At 35.8% G+C, this 23647-nt stretch overlaps 1 protein-coding gene across 1 annotated transcript in view; it reads left to right on the top strand.

Annotated features, from left to right (window-relative positions):
- The first annotated feature begins 13601 nt into the window (after window positions 1–13601).
- The window catches only part of OLFM3 (olfactomedin 3), a 182203-nt gene continuing 172157 nt past the window's right edge, over window positions 13602–23647 (top strand). Inside the window, exon 1 of the mRNA XM_014865266.3 lies at window positions 13602–14087. Within this exon, the coding sequence (XP_014720752.1) occupies window positions 14019–14087 (69 nt within the window). The 5' untranslated portion in view covers window positions 13602–14018. The remainder of the gene's footprint in view (window positions 14088–23647) is intronic.

Raw genomic sequence — 23647 nt, 5'->3', positions numbered from 1 at the left:
CTAAATGATAGGGAAAGAAATAGCCTTTTTTTTTTTTTTTTTTTTTTGCATTTTAGAGTGGTCAATATACCCTCTCTTGAAAAAACCTCTCTAGTTTAGTTGACAGTGTGTCAATATTTTTTCTTTTTTTTCCCCAAGTAACTTTATTGGGATTATAATGGTTTATAACATTGTGTAACTTTGTGTGTACATTATTGTTTGTCAATTTCTGAATACACTTAATTGTGCTCACTCCCAGTAGCCTCATTTTTATCTCTCACCATACATATATGCCCCTTCATCCCTTTTGTCACCCCCCAGCCCCATTCCCCTCTGGTAACCACTAATCTGTTCTCTTTTATCCACGTATTTGTTACCCTCCACATATGAGTGAAATCACACAGTGTTTGTCTTTCTCTGTCTAGCTTATTTTGATTAAGATCATACCCTCAAGAAGTTCCATCCATGTTGTTGCAAATGGGAAGATTTTGTCTTTTAATGGCTGAGTAGTATTCCATATGGAATATATATATATGGTGTATATATATATTCTTTGTCCATATATTCTTTGTCCATTCATCTGTAGAAGGGCACTTGGGTTGCTTCCCCACATCTTGGCTATTGTGAATAATGCTGCGATGAACATAGGGGTGCATAAATCTCTGTGGATCATTGATTTTAAGTTTTTTGGGTAAATACCCAGTAGTGGGATAGCTGGACTATATGGTCTGTCAATATTTAAGAATGTTATGTTAAAGGAAAGAATATTCACCAGGCTTTTAGGGTTTTTTTTTAAATTATAGTAAAATATACTTAACATAAAACATACCATTTTAACCATTTTAAGTGTACAATTCAGTGGCATTAATGTTATCCAACCATCGGCACTGTCCTTTTCCAAAACTTTTCCAACGTCCCAAATAGAAACTCTGTACCCTTTAAACAACCATTCTCCACTCCTCTTTCCCCCAGTCTTAGTAACTGCTATTACTATTTCTGTCTCTATAAATTTGCCTGTTCCAGTTACCTCATATAAGTGGACTCATACAGTATTTGTCCTTTTGTGTCTGCCTTATTTCACTTAGCATGACGTCTTCAAGGTTCATAGATATAGCATTTATCAGAATTTCATTCTTTTTTAAGGCTGAAAAATATTCCACTGTATGTATCTACTGCATTTTATTTATCTACTCACCTGTTGATAGACATTTGGGGTTGTTTTCATCCTTTGGCTATCATAAATAATGCTGTTAAGAACATTGGTGTGCAAGTGTCTGCTTGCATCCCTGATTTCAATTCTTTGGTGTACACACCTAGAAGTGGAACTCTGGATAATATGGTAATTCTAGGTTTAACTTTTTGATGAGCTGTCATAATGTTTTCCACAGTGGCTGCATCATTTCACATTCCTATCAGCAATGCACCAGGCTTCCCATTTCTCCACATCTTAGTAATATTTGCAATTTTTGTTAATAGCCATCCTAATGTGTGTGAAGTGGTATTTCATAGCGGTTGATTTTTGTGTCCCTAATGATTAGTAATGTTGAGCATATTTTCATGTTTATTGACCATTTGTCTATCTTCTTTGGAGAAACGTCTATTCAGATCCTTTGCCAATTTTTTAATCAGCTTGGTTTATGTTGTTTTGGTTCTTGTTAAGTTGTAGGAGTTCTTTGTACATTCTGGATATTAATCTCTTGTCAGCTAAATGACTTGCAAATATTTTCTCCCATTCTGTGGTTTGTTTTTTCACCTTCTTGATTGCGTACTTTGAAGAACAAATGTTTTAAATTTTGGTAAAGTTCAATTTATCAATTTTTTTGTTTTTGTTGCTTGTGCTTCTAGCGTCATTCCCCAAATAGTTCTGTTTAAAGAAAAACACCTGGTGGCCTTGTACAACCACATACTGTCAGAGGAGTGGAATAAATTCAGCTTATTGGAATTCTTGTACACTTTAAAAGCTGTAAATAAACTGTTTGCAGTTATTGATTGTTGTTCAATTACTCTTGGGACTTGGCATCTGAGATGCCACGTCTAGTTCATCCAGCAGGTAGCTAGAAGTACTCTCGAGGAGTTGTTAGGCCTTGCCTCCCACAGGGCATATCTGGGAGTATTCATTCTAAAAGACATTTCAGCATCTAATTTAAAAAGTTTTAAAAATCAGTTTGTACACTGCAAGTCACTTAGCATTTAGATTAAGCTTTATAAACTTAAAAGGCGTCTTCCCAACTGCCTTGTAAAGAAATCTCGGGAAATATTTCTCGTCAACCTTCCAGGTAATCTTTGCCTTTCACTGTTTTGACTAGGCTATTTTACAATCCTGGAGAGACAGAAATTAATTTGTAGAAAAATTGAAAGCTATGCAAATAATTTTTGTCCATAGAAACACAAAAATCTCTGGTGGAGGTTCAATTGACTTTCTTTCCCCAGCGTAAAAAGGCCAGTTTGCATCTATTAAGTAAATTCATTTCAGGATTTCTAATAGAAATCTGTAAATCTGCCTGTGAATGTGTCTGTCTATGGATTCTCCTTCAAACCAGTTATAACATTTTTCTGGTTCCCTTATTAATTAATGAGTTAAATAAAAATCTTTAACAAATATTTATTTTACATTTCTATAGGAGCTATGATTTTGAACATTTATAAATTATTATGTAATAGTCCTTATAACACTTATTTTGAAAAAAATACTCAAAGTGATTTTTGTAAAGAAGTAAATATATTCTTTAAAAATCAACTTGCTTTAATTTTTTTTCTGTACCATTTTTTAATTCATATCCACATACTATACGTCTTTTAAAGCCCAGGTTAAGTCTATTCGAGATCAATTTAAAAATGTTTCATTTCTCTGAACTCAGAGCCCTTATGAACCGAAGATTTATTCACTAATTGATCTTGCACAACACTGGGACATGTTTGTCTTTGTAAACTATTTAATTTTTTATATATGAATGTCTGTTTTCTCAGAGTAATTCTACAGTTCTTAAATATTGAGACTTTGTTGTATCACTCACAAGGTAAGGCTTTATACAGAACAGGAATTTAAATATTTGATTTGATTTGCTGATTTAATTAATTCCCACAATGTCTGATAAAGCTTACAGGTACAGTTCATTATCAGAAAAACCAACAATCTTTCTGTTAAATTAATGACAGGAACAACTAGGCTTCAAAAAATAGTACTAACCCCATCAAGTTTATATGGAGTGGACCTCAACAGATGTCCAAGGATGCCTTCTTGACTTGTTTTTCCTTAATCTGGCTTAATCTTTAAAATTCACTTTTGCCCTTCCTGCAGCTCCATCCCTATGAAGCCTATGAGACCCTCAGGTTCTAAACTTGACTATAGTTCAATGTTTCTCAACCTTTTCATCTTTCCTCCCTAAGAGAAAGATTTAACTTAATTTAAATTCTCATTAATGAGTGTAATTAAGTACTAAGGCATAAGATTTTATCATGTAAGACTGAGCTTTGAAGGGCCACAATGTATTGTAATATATAAAATATTTTTCTTCCCTCCAAAGCCAAGTTTTACACCCTCGTGGGCAATATCACCTCCATTGAGAATGCATGCTAAATATGTTTTTCAAGGTTGCCGGAAGTTCCAATACCAGAAAGTGGCCTTAACTGTTTTAAAAATGAGAGTGTATATGAAGACAACAAACCTTTATCATATGGCTTCAATGAGACACGTTATTATGCTAACAAAGCCCTCTCTGCTTTGTCTTATTTATGAAAGACCTTCACCCCAACCTGTTAGAGGTAAAAGTGGGGTAGAAAGAGAATAAAGAGGAAAAAATATTGTCCTTTAGCATTGTCATTTTTATTCCCTCACTATATATTTTTAAGCATTTATATATTTAAATATTTCTAAATGAGTTATTTATTCATGAATTTCCATTCTCAAGAAACATGCACAGTACAGACAGCCCTATTTTTGCCTAGTTCTATGTGTACAAATTTCAATTACAATGGTTTAATTAAATAGCACCAGTCCCCCAACAATGTGGTTCAAATTTCATTTACTACGTTGTAACAGCTCTGAGCAATTACATAAAGCACAATTCAAACCTGGGTCTTCAGTCCATAAATCACTAAGTAAATAATAGATGCACATCGTGATTAGTGATCAATCACATCTCTTCTTTCCACGTCTATCAGTGACTGGTCAGTGTGCATCTGTTACTCAGTTCACAGCAAAAGATATGGTTGTGTTGCCTCCTTTTCCCAGTGATAAATGCATAAGACATTTTACAAAATGAATAATCCAAAGAGGGAAGTGGCCAGTAAAGATGAAAGTGCAGCAAAGAAATGAAAAAGTGGTAATGCCGAAAGTGAAATTTAAATCCAAAGTAAATGGAGTGACAGAAGAAATATCTGACTGTGGGGAATGTTGACACCATCACAGTTCAAGAGGCTCTAGAAAAGCAGCCAGGAGAACCTACTGGACGTGAATTTAGGGACATAAAGGAAGGAAGCAATTGTGATGAAAAGGAAAAGACTTTCTGAGGAAGTGGCCACACCAAAAAATTTCACTTTTAAGCAACTCTGGGAGAGATTTCAGGACACTGAATGTGTGAAGTCCCCCCAAGATTTTGGTAGCTGTTCCAGACTTAGAATGGAGTAAGACAATCCTCCAAACAATAGACAAGATGCTCACTCTCTATCATGTTTACCGGGAGAAGAAGGAAGGACTGTTCAAAGTACTCTTGATAAGTTTTTACAGACATAAAACCCCTTAATTCTCATTTTTTAAATTACAGTGTACCGAATACGTATTAGATTTACTATATTTTTGTTGCCTTATACATTTGCAGCCAGCAGTAAGAAAGTTTTAATGTTTTGACAAAAATATTTGAGAGTCACAGAATAATAGTAATTTTCCCCATTCATTATTGAGATCCTTTTGCACACATTTAGCTTGCATGTCATTTTTACCATCAGGCACTACCCAGCAAAGAGGGAACTGTCTACTCTCAAACTTTGTACCATACATTCATCAAGTTCCAATGTCTGATTCCATACACTTATTTATATTAATTTAAATGTCTCATTGATTGAACATGTTAGTGGATCCCAAATATTCTTTCAACTGTAGCATAGGTACCACCATACTGATCCCTGAAAGAGCTGGAAAAGTAACTAGAGGTGTTCCCTAAATTTTTGTCCCAATTTACTTCATTTGCATATGAATGGGCACTAAAATGTGGCTGGTAGCCAACTATAGTGGTAGAGGAATTTTTTCCTTTCTTCTCCTTTCTCTTGATTTCCTATTAGCTGATGCTTCTTATGATTTCCTCTCTCAAGACCTCTCATCTCTTTTCTTATACTAAGTTGCTGAACTCAATTTCATGATGGTGCTATTCTGTTTGGCATACTTAAACATAATCATTTCTCAAAATATTAATAATATGCATTAGAATTATCCAGTAGCTTCATTAGATATATTGGAATCCTAAGTCAGAATTCACTTAAGTCTTTCTCAGTCATTAGTATGCATGATCAATATGCGGGAAATTTGTTAAAAACTAGAGTTTCAAGTTAGGACTCGGTTGGAGCTGAGGAATCTGCTCTTTTAAAAACTGTCTTGGATAGAGGCTGGCCCAGTGGCATAGCAGTTAAGTTCTCACACTCTGCTTCAGTGGCCTGGGATTCTCAGGTTTGGATCCCAGGTGCGAACCTAGCACCACTCATCAAGCCATGCTGTGGAAGCATCCCACATACAAAGTAGAGGAAGATTGGCACAGATGTTAGCTCAGCAACAATCTTCCTCAAGCAAAAAGAGGAAGATTTGCAACAGATGTTAGCTCAGGGCCAATCTTCCTCACCAAAAATAGTGTCTTGGATAATTCTGATGGTGGTGCACTGAGGACTAAACTTTAAGAAATATTGAAAAAAAAAGACCTGTCACTATTCTAGTGCAATGTGAATCACAGGCAATCTAATGAAGGTAGAAACATGTAGTTTATGGAGTTAGATTTCTTGACTTCAACATTGACTCCTTCACTTACTAAACGTGAGATTTTGGTTAAGCCAAAAACATTCTCTATGCCTCAGACCCTTCATCTGTAAAATGGAAACTGGAACGCTCTTTCAATGGGTTTTTTGAGGGTGATGTGAAATGATGCCTTCTAAGGGTGTAGAAAGCGCTTAGAGTGGTTGATTCATATGGGTTTTCTTCTTTCCTTCCCCCAAAGGTTCTGCAGGTCACCTTTACTGTGGTCCCTGAAGTTCTAATCTCGTATGAAAACATTGTAAGATGTCCTTGTATCATGGTTGTTAGAGCTAATTCCAAATAATTCTCAATCTCTTCTATATTTATTCAGTTTGGATTTTAAGAGGCAGAGACCTTGACTATTGCTTTCTTCCAGCACACTCTTTTAAATAGATATCCCTGGTTAACAATTACGTAGGAAAGTTGTCCTTATTTAATTGCCTATCTGTGCATCTCCTTGTGGCTCTCACTGATCCTTCTATTCTGCCAAGGATGTGGCAATGGGGTAAGAAGATTGTCTTCTCACTAGAGTCAGGGCTAAAAGCGTTTTCTTCATTAAGCTGAGTCATGCAACACTATTACACGGCTCCATTACTAAAAGCCTATAATTATATTGGCACACTCTATAGGCAGATGTATAGACTGTATATTGCACCTCAGTTGATCCTTTTCATGCTTAAGTCTTTAAAGCACCTAAATTTTGAATCAAATAAGATACATACATATATATATATATATATGTGTGTGTGTGTGTGTGTGTGTGAGGCAGATACTAAAAAAAAAGGAGAGAAAGGAGTTTAAATAATCATGACCAGTGAGATATCCTCAACTTAGTATTCAAATATTTCACTCCTCTTCCCACAGAGATAAGTGAATACGGGGAGGCAGAAACAACAGACATGTTTCTCTAGTAAAATCCTTCCTCCTGGAAATGCAAGGAGATGCGAATGAGCAGGATTGGTCAATATTCATCTTGGAAATAGCTGCAAATACACTGGTATGGCCCCTCAGTTGTTGAAATATTGACATGAAATGCAAATTGGGATGTAATTTAACTGGCCCTTTGCGTACGCCCTCTACAGCGGGCTTATATCTGCTATTTTCTAAACCTTGAAATGATGCAAACTTGCATCTTTGGCACTTGAAATTTTGGAGCCCTGCTTGATGCAACTTGGCTGGGTTTTACTACACTTGCCTACCAATTGGTCATTAGCTGACCAACTGATGGTATACAGTATATAAAGACATAATAATGGCGTATATAAAGTAATTAGTATTTACTAATGTAAATACTACATGTACAAAGTCATAAGTAATAATTGTATATAATGACAAAAATACCTGGATTTTCCTGCAGGCCGCTCTGCAGATAGGGCTGCGGCAGTAGCTTCACTTGGACTTCTGCCCTTCCCTGAAACCCCCAGGATATCTGTGGGCACCAGCAACTAAACGTTCGGCAGGTCTGTACCACATGCTACACTTTTGGAATATTCCCTCTGGAAATCAGTTTTTTCCCCTAATCAATGCCATTGAAAGGGAAACTCTTAACTAGGTGCAATTGTTCATTATAGTGGAATGCCACAAGCCAAATTTCCGGAGCTCATCAAAAAAAAGTGATGAGTAGGAAAATAACTAATTAGCAATTCACATCAACAGAAGATATCACTATCATATTTTCTGCCGCCTCAGTCTACTAGACATCTACCTCGTTCCCCTTCTTATCTTCCTAACTAGGCTTTTGCCTGAAGGAGTCATTGGTCCCAGGCAAAGGAGCCACATGAAGACTGTTCAATTTTGGGTTCATCCTTACTTGAAGGGGTTTTAGTACTTCACTGTTTCAACCCAAAGTAAGGACAGGGGCTGGGGGTAGGGGTGGTGCAGAGGAAGGGATTGCAGGGTGGCACCTTGGTCGTAGAACCTGGAATTCCCATTTGTGTTCCCCTAGCCCTGTGAGGCTGCCAGAAGCTCTGCTGCATTTCTCAGTCTCCAGGTAGCCTCTTCTGAAAGTGGCAGATGCTCTTAATAGAAAAGGGGCCGTAAATGCCAGGCTTTCTTCTCTCCATTTCTTTTCTCTCCCAGATCTTGGTCCCATACTTTGTCATTGCCATTGTAAAACTCCAATGCCTTCATATAGTTGTATTTATATTTCCCTTGCTCTTCCAGTCATTCTCAGTGAGAGAGCTCATCCAAATTACCCACTCTTGTATTACTAGAAACGGAAGTCCTTTCTAACATTGGTGTTTATTTGTAAATATGCAATTCTTCTTTACCCCTGCTAAATTAAAGACAAAAAAGAAAATATTCTTTACCCTTGCTAAGTTATATCCAAATCAAAATCCATCTTCGAAATCCAGCTCAGATATATTAGTGATTGGTAAGAGTACCCATAGTGATTTTAAGTGAGTGTGCAAAATAATCCCTTTTCTTATATATTTTCAAATAGGGCTGCCAGCAATTTCTTCCCTCCCTCTATGCACACACTGTTCCTTACACTGAGAGATGGAGGCTAATTATTTTCCCTTTAATTCTGAGCTGATTTTAGTTACTTACTCAAACCAACAATGCAGCTAATGTGACTCTTGAGACTTCCAAGTCTAGGTCATCATAATCTTTGCAGTTTCTGCCTAGGTATTTTAGAATACTAGCTCTTGGGATGCTCCCTCAGAACTCAAGTGTCATGCTGTAAGAAACACAAGCCACACAGAGTGATGAAATGAAGGTGAACTGGTCAACAGCTCCACCTGAGCAAATACCTGACAGCCAGCATCAACTGCAGCCATGTGAGTGAGCCATTTTGGGTATCTAGCCAAGTCTAGCTATGAGATGAATCTAGCTTACATCTGACTGAGACTGCATAAGAAATCAAGTAAGAATTATCACAGAACAATGAGAGGTAATGATATATTTTTTTTCTAAATTACTAAATTTTGGAAAAGTTACTTATGCAGCAATTGATAACCTAAACATCCTCAAGAACATTGCAATCATGTGAAGAAGAAACACACAAAAGTAGATTCTAATAATCAAGTATAGTAAACACAATGATGAAAGTGTGCACAAGATATTATGAAAAAAACTGAGAAGAGAAGCCTTGAGAGGGGATACTGGGGACCCAGGAAAGGATTTCTAGACAAGATGACATTTAAATGAAACTTAAAGACAGAATAAGAATTGTTCTGGCAAAAGAAAAGCTATTAAGGACAGAGGAGAATGGTGTTAATGGAACTACAAGTATTTAAATTTTACTGGATTCCAATTATTGGGAGACAATGGTTAGAAATGAGACTGGAGAGGAAGGCAAGCCTCTGGATAAGCCATTTTAAGGGGTCCACACTCGATCATGTAGAAGATCAGGAGACATTGAAGGCCTTTAATCTGAGAAGTAACATGGCCAAATTAGTCTTTAAATCAACTATATCAGGTCCTGTGTGGATGAAAAACTGCAGGTTGAAAGTAGAAGTAAAAGAAAAACTGGTGGTAAGGCAAGAGAAAGAAACTCTTATAATAATTCAGATAACATAAAATGAGGTGCTTACCTAGGTATACACGGAGAAGTGAGATGGATTTAGAGATGTTATGAAGAAAAAATTAACAGAATTTTCAGTGGATTGAATACAGGGATAAAGATGAGGGAGAAATCCAGTGTGACTTCCATGGTTCTTGCTTTGCAATAGAGAGAAAACTGTGCTACACACTAATATGATTGAGGAAAAATATTGATTTGAAATATTGAGTTTGACTCGCCTGTAAGAAATTAAGTTAATCTCATCTGGCAAATCTTGGGTCTATAAATATTATGCATGAAGGAATTAGGGTTGAAAATTCACTCATTCATTAAATAATTATTGATTAAGTGACTATGGAGTGCCACGCACTACTCTAGGTGATTGGATTAGAGCAGAACACCAAACAGACAAGGACCTTTCCTCGTGGAGAATATATACTAATAAAGGATACAGATAGTAAGGGGTCAACCTAACAAAAATGATAAACAAATAGAGGATGATTCTGGGTGTTATTTTAGATAGGGTAATTAGGAGAGGTAGGGGATCCAGATGGAAATGACTTAAAAGTAAGTGAGGGAAGAAGTCATCTCAAGAGAAAAAGAACACAAAAGTAAGTGTAGCAGTACTCTGATAGGTCAAGGACATTAGAAAACGAATCACAGACTATCCTCATTTGTATAAAAAAAGGTGAAAATGTCTCAAGGGTTTATATAACCTGCTGATAATCCTCTTCTAATTTTTCTAAAATAACTAAGTCCATCAATGTTAAGTGATAGGTGAAAATCAAAATAGGTAGCAGCACTTTTTAACATAATGGAACATCTCTGGAATGCTGAAGCAGTATAACACAAAAGAATTATCTCATATAATCTCTTATCAAAAGAAGACTAACACACGTATAACAGTCGGCTAACAATATAATCCTTTATATAATTGAAAACGTACCATTGTAGGGGCTGGCCCAGTGGTGTAGCGGTTAAGTTCACATGCTCTGCTTTGGCAGTCCTGGGGTTCACAGGTCCGCATCCTGGGCATGGACCTACACACTGCTCATCAAGCCATGCTTTGGTAGTGTCCCATATACAAAGTAGAGGAAGATTGGCATGGAAGTTAGCTCAGAGACTGTCTTCCTCAAGCAAAAAGAGGAAGATTGGCAACAGATATTAGCTCAGGGCCAATCTTCCTCACAAAAAAACCCCACAGAAAAACAAAAACTTACTATTTTATTACTGGGAATAAATGTTTACAAAGTTATATTCCTTTTTCTAGGTGCTGTATATGTACACAATTTCATATAAGCTTATTTTTATGCAGGCCTCTGTAGATACTACTGGATAAGATTTGTGTAGTGCTTTATAAATTTCAAAGCAATCTTGTATCCATTGTAGGCATAGAAGACTACCTTTAATTAGATAGATAAATATCAAATATTTTCTCATGCAAGTATTGAAAAATGCAATATTTCTAAATTTGTGCTATGCATCACATTTTATCTTTTTGTTATAAGTTCCCATTACCAATTTAAGTTTTGGTAAATATCTGAAACGATGGAAAACAAAAGTAGCTACACTATTTTCTTTCTATAGTGGAACTCTTTTGAATAGTTCATGTAGGACACAAGATGGAGTTTCATAGACTTCTTTCTTACGAGGAGAAATGCTGCATGAATTGTGACGTACAGATATGATGTGGCCCACAATGTCACGAAGTTGGTTGTATGGAAATGTACTATAAGTGAGCTTTACTATAAACAGGTGACTAAAAACAAACATAGTAACAGTCAGAACTATGTGTAAGAAAAACTATGCAATTTTATTTATTTTTTTTCAAGAGAAATAGAAGAATAAGGTATTGGTGAATTTGTGCCATTTAGTAACAGCCTTTGCTTTTCAGTGGCATGTTCAATAGAGTTTTTGGTTTATTACTAAACTTGATTGTTCTCTACAAATGACAAAGTTTCTTATGGCAAGTATGTTGTAGGTATGCTAAGATCATCTATTTTCATTTGTAACAAAATTACCATACACTGCTTACTTTGGATGTTTAAGTATTAATCTTCTACTGCATTTTTCTGGCAATGTTTCATAGAATTTATCTTCTTATTAACTTCTTATTACAAATGATCTTCTAGTGCCATGAAATACAGGGAAATTGAGAGTTAAAGGGAAAAAAAAAGTGCCCATATAGGAGATTTGGTCCAATCATTAATACTGTGAATCATGTATGAGATCAGAATAATTTTTATACTGAGAATAAAAAAATATTGTGATTAAAATAACAGCTATTGATCTTGAGGATATAAAATTGATATGGTAATGTTTTCATATTACTTTTTTTTGTGTCTGTTAAGCACAGCTTCTCCTACTCAAATAAGCATGCTGCACTGCCTGCTGAGAGGTGGAGTTGGGAAAAGATGGTAGAAGACATTCTGAGAAGAGAGAAAAGCATGTGTAAAAGCAAATAATCAAACAATTATGCTGTATTTTGTATAGGTAATAAAAAAGGCATTATTATAACCACTCAGCTACTGCACCTGTGCAAATTCATTTTCAAGTTGTGCAATGATTTGAAAGGTTTGAAAATGGGTACAGAATAAAATTTCCAACAATTTTCAGATATGAATCATTGAAAAACATATTCTATGCTGATTAATCCCAAATAGATAGATAGGAAAAAAAGATAGATACAAGGTTAATAAACAAATGTAAAAAGTGTTAGTCTCAAATATGCTCTAGAAAGTTATCCCAAAGGGTGTCAGACATAACTCTGCAATTTTATTTATTACTTCAAAAGAAAATTTCCGTTTCTGCTAGGGAATTATGGGAATTTCCGAGAGTGGTTATGATGACTAGGGTTATCATTAAGCTAATAACTCACAAATAATTCCACCTTCTTTCTGTTATCTGCAATCTCTTTTCTATGCAAGATCCATCTCTTCAAAAGGAATTTTCAAATTTATTTTTCTTCTTACTATTTATGTTTCACAGAAGAAAGACCTCAGATAATCACGAACACATGTACACATATTCACAATATCAGGAAAAAAATAGACGCAATACGATGCAAATCCTTGGTATTATAACTTTCAAAAATATTTGAATCCTAATTTGGGGTGATTTCTTGTATAAAAAATATAGAGTTTTCAGTAAAAGTATGACAGGTATTTTGTACACAGTGTGTCTGATGTCTCAAACAATTTATCCTCTTTTTAATGTGGAAGCAATGTCCATATCTGCAGTTCACTTATTTTAATTCTTAGGAAATATCATTTCTAGAAAAACAAACAGAAGACATAACTCAAGGAATACCAAAGGCATAATTTTATGAGAGGTAGGTTTCAGAGTAGCTGCCAACTCTTCCTCATCTTATCTTATGGAGAACACTTACTCTTTCCAGCTTCAAAGAAACAAAGTTGCTTGTGTATAGTTAAATGATGCAAAGAGCATGAGAGAGTTAGTTTGTCATTTACCCTTTCTTTGCTCTTGTGAAACAGCTATTCTGCCTCCTCTTCTTGAATTCTAGAAAACAGAAGTATTTGGAAGCTTAGAAATAATCATCCCCATCCCACTGTCCAACCATCACAGAATTCTTCCTCAGGCATAAACACAAGTAAGACTGACAGGGAAATTACATTTCTGAGTATGACTTTGTGTGAAGGGGAGAGATTTCAGCTGTGGGGGTCACTAATGGAATATTCCACTTATAAGAAGAAAAGAAAGCCCTTTCATTTATTTATGCATAGTATTTTCAGATGACCAAAAGCCTTAGAGAGACAAATATACGTTAACACCTAGCCTAATAGATTATTTCAATGACATTGCACATACGCATATATAATGGCTACAGACTGTATGCCTTGAACAGAAAATAAACATTGAAAGTCTGCACTGCAAACTTTGTTTAAAGCACTAAATAGGATATCAAGTCCTCTGTCAATGACAGCAGAAGGTTCCAGGCACTATTTGTTTCATAATCCTGTATCTAGCTGACTCTTTACTTCTCTGCGGCTCAAGTTGCCAGCAAATGCTGAACTGGAGCATGAGCGTCAATCCTTGTTTGGTTAACAAATTCCCCGCAAAATATCCCCCCAAGCCCCCAAGAGCTGTAGTGATGTCATATCCGTTCTTCAGGTCTCCACATCTCTCTGAGCAGTTACTCCCTTTATCTTTTTCTTGGGTCAAAACTTTTGAGGTGGGCTGTCTAGATAGCAGCAGGAGAAGGGGTAAATTGGGGCCCGCGGGTTGGAGGCACTTCAGCACCTCGGTCAGCGCCCACTGCAGCTCAACCCACCCTCCTGAGCTCGCGGACTCCCAGTTCTGAGAATGCCTGCGGAATGATCGCCCCCCAGGGCGGCTGCCGCTGCTGCCGCTACTGCTACCGCTGCTGCTGCTACTGCTCCTGCTCCTGCCACCGCCTCTGTCTCCACTCAGCTCTGACTGGCAGGCAGAAAGTGCAACTGACGAGGGAAAGGTCTCTGCAGTGAGAGTGGAGTGGCTACATAACAAGAGAGTAAAGAGGGGGCAAAAACCCAGATCAGGATGCAGGCGACGTCCAATCTACTCAATCTCCTGCTGCTCTCTTTGCTTGCTGGATTAGATCCTTCCAAGGTATGGACAATATTTTGAATCTTCTTTGAAATAAATGTGCAATATGTAATAAATCGACCAAAAATGCAAATAAATATGCCTGCAAAAGGGACACGAAAGACAGCTCTTCTAGCTATTTTGTGGTACCTGGCGTATCCCCACTGCTTGGAAGATAACAAGGTGAACTACCGGAGGAATAGCTCCTCAAGGTAGAATCTTGGTGAGAGGTGGGGAGGGACCAGGAGCGAATATAATGTGTATGGGCAGCGGGCAATGCGGCTCTCGGGGGATTTAGCTTATTCCGTAACCAAGTGCTTAATGCTCTCTTCTGAAATCGGACGGGTAATGCAAAGGAGTTAGTAGTTGAAACAACACAATTTGTAAACATGTATTAGGAGATGTGAACTGTTTCTTTGTTGAAAGCAGAGACGCGTTTTCCAGCTGATCCTGGTCAATAACACTCCCATCGCAGACGTGCTGCGGTTTGTGTCCAAAACATTTAAATGCTGCCTGTAACACACGGCAGAGCAGCAGAGCTGTGCTCCCTGCCGTGGCTGAGAGGCGTTAGTGAAAAGGGCTTGTGTTTATTTGTTTCTTTCCTTTCATTAAGGAAATTAGGGGGCACTGAGGAAGTTCTGATTACTAGTGTTAAGAAACAGGAAGTGAGAACCCTATCAAACTAAGGAGGGCAGTCGGAAGGATGAATTGTCTCATAGCTGTTGAACTCTAAAAATTATCCGGTATGGGCAACTAAAGTGAACACTAAGCTTTTTTTTTTTTTCATAAAAAGTCAGAAAAACATGGAGAAATATTTTCAGCAGTGTATGAGAAGTCTTGATGATAAAGAGAGAGAATTTGAGAGCTTTAGCATTCTAAGAAAATAATAATTATCTGGAATAAGACATAAGGCATCTGGTAAAAGAGTAAGAGATAAAATTTTTAAAATTATTTTACTTGTTTAACTGGTCAAGTGCAACTTGACACAACAGGAAAAATGATGCCATGTTACAAAAACATTTACAGCTGTATTTTGGAATACTGTAAAGTTCTTTTAAAGCTTTGTATCATCTGTGTAGTATAGAGAAATTAAGTTTGTTTTCACAGTTGAATAGATCTAGGATGTAACCAAGCATAATCTAACACTTTGGTTAACTGAATATTTCTAGGCCTAATACAGTATACGGTGAAAACTTAGAATCGTGTCATATATGCTTGTAATTATTTCTTTGTATTTTTCACATTTTCCATATTCTGATGAGAATAAAATAATTTTATTTTAAAGCTATGGTTGTGCTGATATTGTCATTGTGAAATCTTCACACAGAGTGTGAATGTCATCTTAATGATTTTAATGGAATATTTTACACACTCAGGGGTAGTTTTAAAGCATTTTACATCTAGGTAAAAAGTAACGATTTTATTTTGATATTTTTTAAGTCTTTTATGCCTCTGAATCTATAGTGACACATTCCATTGCCATGCTCATTATCTTATGTTGGTTACAACTTTGGAACACATTCCATTCTATGTCTCATTTGGAATATTCTTGGTAAAACATTTTTAAAAAGCAAAGCTAATTACTGTAGAAAAAAAGATCACTTGACTTAAAATGAGTTTTGTCATTCTTCAAAATAAAGTCAGAAATGTTGAGCTTTACTAACAACTGGATGTGTGATTTGATTGATCTGATATTTTCAATCCATAAATATCTTCACTTCTTGCACCCCATTCTTTCCCAAATTAAATATATAAACAAAGAAAGGCTTCTGTCACATATTGAGATAAATCCCCCATATAAATGACCCATTTTCTAGTACTGATCTTTTCCAGTATTGATAAGTTTATTTCTGTGTATTCAACAATATAAAACTTTTCTTCAGACTTGACTGTGGCTCTTTAGTACAACTGAGCTGACAAATCCAGGAAAGGAAAGGAATACATGAACTTTTCAAACTGTCCTTTTCAGCTTCTAGATACAGCAATACAGTGTGCAAAGAACAGAAGATCGTATTTTGTTCTACACCATATATGACATTATAGAGAATATTAAAATGTTCATAGTGAGTGATTTTAATGTCGTAAAAACTTTTTGGACTGCAAGACAAAATATCGCTTTAAAGAAGTGAATAAAAGCTAATTTGTATATTTTATCAAACTACTATTGATCACCAAACTATACTGCACCCCCCCAAAATCACAAATGCTACCATTAAATTCTCAAAATAATTGTCAATTAGATTATGAACTAGGAATTTTCTCTAATTTTGTTTATTATTGTACTAACTTCTTAAGGGTTTAGATAATAAAATTAGCATTCACAAAGCAAATTATGTTTGGTGAAATTGAAATTAAAAATTCAATAATATAGTACCACACAAGACCACAGTTTTTGGTCAAATAAATAATAAGTAATGAAATTTAAATATACAGAAATTCTAAAGAGTGGAATTTTTTTACATACTAATATGGTAAGACTGATATATTTCATAGTCACATTTTTAAACAAATTCATTTAAGTATTCTTTCAGGTTATTACACTTTACGTTTATAGTAAACATATGTATAATCACACAAGGTTACACACAAACTGACAAAATAGGAGAGCTCCTAAATTTGAATAGGTTTTTTCAAGTATAGGATTGCCACATATATCAAATATTGGAAATCTAAATCTTATAGAGCGTATACTGTATATTAATTTATCTGAATACAAAAAGGCTTTCTAACAACAGTATCAGTTCTTCATGGAAGCTTATATAATATTTATGTTTATGATCATTTTTCCTGAGATTGAAACTTACAGATCTTATATGACATTTTATAAAATGCTTAAGTATCGCCATCTTATGGTAAGATAAGTTACTTGAAAGTCAATTTTATTTGCAAATTAAAAAAAAAAAGCCCAAACTTCCATATTCACAGGATGAACTTCCTTTCAGCATCCGCTTACTTTCTTTTCTGTCATTTAATATATCAGAAAATTGGCAAGATTAGTATTTTCTTTAGGCAAAGGGAAGAAATTTACTGCTAATTAATATTTGCATTTTTATATAGACAGATCATCAATTTTCCCCTCAGGAAAATTATTAGAATTATGTTTTCTTAATTAAAATCTTATGAACAAGTTTCCAGTTCCATTTAGAAAAACTCCTGGGTATATCACTTTGCTTATTTTAAGAGATATTAATTAATTTCATTTTTAATGGAGTGTCTGAATTATAGGCAATATACCGTTTCATCATTCATTCAATAAGTAAATTTTTAAAAACTGAAAGCTTTTAGGAACTTACTATTGCTGAGTTTTAGAGAAAGGATTATTTTCTGGTGTAGGAAATTCCTGAGGGCAGCTGCTAGATGGCATCTCTGTGCCTTTAAACTGAAAGCATTGAGTTCCGTAACGACCTTGATAGTACGAGAGTGAACCTCTTTTTCTTACACAAGATTTTTAGCAGACCATTATTTGAACGTTATAAGAAAACAGTGATCCCTGCGAATCAGAACCATCCATTTGTCTGCTCTGCGATGCTGAGCTATGAAGAAAGGAGGACATAAATGTGGCTGTGCAGGTTTCAAACAGAACATATACACTGGAGTCAGACACTTGGGGAACAGTTAAAAAGAGGTGACGTGGGCATAGCCACACATTGCAGTGACTGCTGAACCTTAAAGCAGTCATACTTATGTGATAAATACGTGCAAAACACCCCAGCATGCTTAGATTGAGAAAACATTCACTATCTTCTGACCTAGAAATATATTAAAGAACATACCACCACGGTACTTGCCCACATTACAGACATCAAATGTAACAATGATTCAGCAATAATCTTCCACACCAAACTGTTCTTTCTGTCCAAACAACTCAGCCAATTAGAACTCTTGCCTTAAACAAGACAGTTGCTTTAAAGCCATATAAACATAATGGGAACTAAGAGAATTTCGACAATTATATTGGCAAATGCTTCATAATGTAGTATACCATGCAAAAGTGATTTTGTGTTTTGGTATTGCTAAAGAAAATCATCAAAGACCTAAATTGGCTAGAAGTGGCATTTGTACATGAATCTATTTAAAGTTATTGTTTTCACAACCTTTAAATGAAATTGATAAAAAGCAAAAACAACAAGAGAAATAAACTGAGATCAGTATCAATTTGCTTTAAAATTCACCTTAAAAACCTACCTCCTGTGTGCCAGAGACATCCTCTATACAACAAGATCGACTCAAATCAGAAGAGAAAATATGGATCGATGGCATTTGGTGAGAACCTGTAATTATGCACCAATAAACCCTGATACGATAAAAAGTGAAAAGTTCAATGTAGCCCATCCATGTTTTGAAAGAACAAGTGACTTTCTTACTCTCATTTTATCCCATCCTCCTTAACCCAATTAAATTTTTACCTTGGAGAAAGTAAATATCCTTTCCCACTCTTTTTCTTGGCAACTTGAAAAGGTTAAAATGGTACTGCTTTCCTTTATTTTTCTTTTAAGATTCTTATTCCCTGTAATTTTGCAACTATACTCTTTAAAACATGACTATTGTGAGAATTGATCAATGCTCTTTTGGAAGAGACAGCAACACAAGAGTGAGAAACAAGGGGTAGGATTCAGGGTCCCTCATTTCTCATCCCTACTCTGCCACTGATTATACATAAATAAATATATATACGAATGATTTTGGGGAAGCTGTGACCCAGTGTCCTCACTTGTAAAATGAGGGGCTTACACGTTCTTAAGACTTCTTTGTTAAAGTCTAGAATGACTCTGTGGCATGGTCTGCATATTTGTGCACCCTCCCATTCATATGTGGAAAACTAATGCTCAACGTGATGGTATTAAGATATGGGGCTTTTGGCAGGTGATTAGGTCATCGTGAATGGGATTAGTGCCCCTATTATAAGAGGCCCCAGAGAGAAAGCTCACTCTTTCCCCCACATGAGGAGACAAGGAGAAGCATGTGACTTGGAAAAGGGCCTTTACATGACCATGGTGCCACCCTGATCTTGAACTTCCAGCCTCCAGAGTTGTGAAAAACAAGCGTCTGTTTATAAACCACCCAGTCTGGGGTATTTTGTTATAGCAGCATGAATGGAGTAAGATACTCCGTTTAATAATATTTGATCATTCGTTAAAAATTAGCAAATTCTTTCATAGGGTACAGCTTGGAAGACCATAGACTTTGTGAGACAGGGATCAGCGCGCCTAGGTAACATCATGAAGTTTTCATCTTCTGTGTTTGACATTCAGAGCCCGCAATTTTCTACTTCTTCATGCACTGCCTTCTCCTTCCCTCCTGTCTCCACATTTGTGATCCATATGTTCAGGCTTCTAGCCATTCACTCATCAAACTTTGCTCCCCTGACAAGACTGCTTATCATTCTAGAGGATTTGAAAGCCAACATGTTTCCTGCTTCAGGAGTAAGTTTTATTTAATGAAAAATTCTCTAGTGAAAAGTAAAGTGAAAACTTACTTCCCTCGTGAAAGGAATTTCTGGTGTACTGAAGAGATGTGGGAGGTATTTGGGACGTCCTGCATATTCATTGCTGACTGTTCCCCAGCAGAAACATCCATAAGGATTTTGAACTGGCAGTTATTAGAAAAACCTCAATTTTTGTACTAGAAAATATATAAAGGAAAAGGTATGAGACTGGATAAAGTTACAGCTTAGAAGATAAGACTTGGCATTTTATTTACTGAAGTATCAATTAGCTATCATTTTACTTAAAAAAAAATTAATTGGCAATAGTGAGGTTAAGAAAGGAGATACAAACCAGAGAGTCGTCTTGTAGGTTAGGTGACGTTACAGTGAGTCTGCGGGATCATCTGCGCATTTCCGTGGATGTGTAGATGTGCATGTATGTGAACAAATTATTTCGCAGCGGCATCAACTATTCGGGGAACATCCAAAGCTACTTCAAACTCACTACCTAGAGCCCACGTTTAAATCTAAAATATCCTCTTGAAACTGGTCATCCATCTACTCAGTCTACGCCACTTATCACCTAAAAACCTTGAAGGATTTTTTGTACGAAGCTAACATTGTCATGATAATTTTCGATTATAATTTTTAAAACTGTATTCCAAACTAATGGTCATGTAAAAGGGAGAGGTGGGCATGAAATCATAAGAACTAGTTTTAAGTCCTAACTGCAACTTTTCGCTAAGACTCACCCTCTCTGATGATCAGTTTTCATAACCATAGAATAGACATGAAGGCAATAGAATTTATCAAGTTATTGATGATACTAATATAATATACGTGAAAATCTATTTTAAACCATAAAGGTTTGTGCAAATATTCCACTAACATCAATCAATCTATAACCAAATCTAAAATCAGTTGTGTACCGTCTCTTGGGGTCATAATAATATCCAAGGGCCTCTCACACTCCTTCTACCTTACTGTTTCTTCCTCTCAGCTTTCAGAAAAGTGAATACCACGTAGAATTATCAGCAGGGCTTTTCAGAACCATAATTTTGGTCGGAGCTCCAATTTCAACATTTCACTTTAAAAATTTACATCATATTTATATCCAAAAAGGCACCTCTTACAAGTTTGCTAGGAAAAAAATACAAGACATCAAGAGTGGCTTCATATCAGAGCGAAACCATGTCAAGAAAAGAGCTTTCAAACTAATAATGAAGAGAGGCTCACAGAGAGCATGGATATACTTAAACGAGGAATCTATCCAACAGACAAAACTGCCCTTTTGACCAGCATGCAAAGTGCAGGCTTCTGTCTTTGCAAAGCATACCAATGATAAAGTAGTTTAAATTCTCTCTAAGATTTAAAAATATTAAAGAAAGAAAGTTTAAAAAGAGATTTTCTCAAGTTAATAAATCTAAAAATGATCACAGCAGAGGGTTGTCTTCTTAGTCCTTTCAGGTTGCTATAACAAAATACCACAGACTGAGCAGTTTATTAACAATGGAAATTTATTGCTCCCTGTTCTAGAAGCTGAGAAGTCCAAGAGATCAAGTCACCCCCATGGGCAAGTTTCAGGGAGGACCCTCCTCTGGTTCATGGCTGGTGCCTTCTTGCTGTGTCCTCACCTGGTGGTAGGGGCTGGGGAGCTCTGTGGAATCTCTTTCAATAATGAAACTAATCCCATTCATGGGGTCTTCGCTTTCATGACCTCATCTCCCAAAGGCCCCACCTCCTAATTCCATCACATTGAACATTAGGATATCAACATATGAATTTGCAGAGGGGACACAAACATTCAGAACATAGCAGTCAGGGAGAAATGACCACTTTTGCGAGTAGAATTTCTCTGCTCTTTTCTCTTGGGTTGCTTTCTCAGTCCCTCGGTTTATACTGGTTTTCCTGCTCAACTCAATAGCAACTTCCACAAAGTGCTCGAGAAAACCAGACCCTTAATTAGCCACTCAATAACATTCCTTCTGATGTTGCTCATATAAAAGCAAGTCCACCTGAGTAACTCATGAACTGATTCTTTCTTTCCTCAGTTCAACCCACGTAGATAATATGAAGGGTGAAAATAGATGAAAGTAACTATATAATATCTAGGATAGACCCTACCAATGAACAACTAATATTTAAGAAAGGATTTATTTCAAAAATACTTGCACACCATAACATAGTGAGGTGTAACTTATTTCCATTACTTTATACAAGAGGTTTCAAATCCTTTTGGGGAGATGGGGGTTCAAGATACAGGAACAGCATAAGACCATCTCTATCAATAGTGCCAATAATTTCAATGATACTAATAAAAAAAAACTAAAAAATGTTGCTGAAACAATAAAAAATAGAGTTTTCTAAGAACATTTATCTTTTATGCCTTCTGCCATACTCATACCAAGCCTTCAGAAGAATAAAAATAAGTTCAAAAAGAGGATCACAGATGCTGTTGTGTTCATGCTTTCGCCTCTCCCTGGAAAGCTCTTTCTCTCTTCCCCATATGTTAAAATTTTACCTATATTTTAAGAGGCAACCTAAATGTCACTTTTTCCATAAATCCTTCCTTGATACTTCTTGCACCCCAGCAGGAGGTAATCCAGAGAAACTAAGAACTCCTATAAAAAAAGAATCATGTTTTATTTATCTTTGCATCTACAGCCACTGGCACTGTGTCTGACACAGAATAAGTCTTCAATGAACATAGATTGAACTGGATTTCTCCCTCAAATTTGCAAAACATTCTATTTCCAATCACTTTTATTACACTTACCACTTTCTTTTTTTCTTTTCCATTGGATATTTATTGTCTTGTGTCTCCCCTAATTTGTAATGTAGCTGAGGGCAGGCGCTGTGTCTTGGTCATTATCTTATCCTTTCCTATGTAGCAACTAGCACAGGGCCTATTCAGATATTTGACAAGTATTTGTTAAATGAAAACATAAATAGATGAAGAAAAAAATACCTCAAAAAGCACCTAAAAGACTTAAAATCTTAGATTAAATGATTCTTGAATATAATCTGTGTTTTTGGCCCATGCTCCCATCAGGCAAGATATTAGGGGCATGGAAGTAAGATGGATTTCAAGAACCTTGTTTTCAAGGGCTCAGAACTCCTGTATCAGGTCATTTATCTTGAAGAATGCTGCAAGATTATGTCTTTTTAAGTTTTTGATTAATTTCCTGTCCTACCTCACCATCCTTAGTACCATTTTTGACTTTTGGTAGCTTTCTGGAATGCTGCAACAGTACTACTCTTGTAAATTACTTGCTGGGTTTCATGACGCTCGGTGGCAAAGTTAGTATATCCTTTTACTCTTTGATGCATGTACAAGTGTCCATTTTATTTGCATAGGTCTATAAGTCTGAGCATTTTATTAATGTGTACTTATTGTTTCCACTACCTTTATTTTATATAATGTCTTAGCCTTATTTGATAAATTAGTGTATTATCTATGTTTCTCCATCTCTTTTTAAGGATCGAGATTTTTTTTAGGATCTAAAATATTCTGTTCAAATCATTCTCTTACTATATATTCTTATAATAGTACCATATAAAGAAAACTAATATTGGCTCCATATTTGTACTACATTGTTATATGAGCACCCCACCACCATAAAGAATAATGTTAAATGATTAAAAGCAAATATAGGTAAGTGGAATTAGGTTTATTTGAACTGTAACTTCTTAATATAATCAGAAATTCAAAATTTTCATAACTAACTTTGTAGGTTACAATGATCTAAAAGGAAATGTCAGTGATAAAATTGTTTCAACATCACACATGAACAGATATCTAGATAACTCCAAAGGGAGGGCATAAATTGAATAGATCATCCTTGTTATTTTTTCAACGAAGTTGAAGGTGATTAAGAAGCATTATCCCATGGTGATTTAAATAGCACTACTAGAGGGACCAATTCCAGATGGCAGGATTTCTTCAAATAGAGAATCGGTATTGGAATTGTTGATTCACTGGCACCAAAATGTCAGTGATGACATATTGCCTTACAAAAGACACCATCACTTCTGGGAATGATCTGTGTCTATGACTGCTTAGGGAATTGTTTATCTGAAATTAGTACCAAGGGTGAATATTTTTACACCCACATATGTTTTGTGGCATGATGACTATATCTTAGTACATATCTTTGTA

The sequence above is a fragment of the Equus asinus genome, chromosome 16 (genome assembly GCF_041296235.1).
Source record: "Equus asinus isolate D_3611 breed Donkey chromosome 16, EquAss-T2T_v2, whole genome shotgun sequence".
Classification (NCBI taxonomy): domain Eukaryota; kingdom Metazoa; phylum Chordata; class Mammalia; order Perissodactyla; family Equidae; genus Equus; species Equus asinus.
Note: the sequence above shows the minus strand (reverse complement) of the source record. Positions and strands in the feature narration are given on the sequence as shown.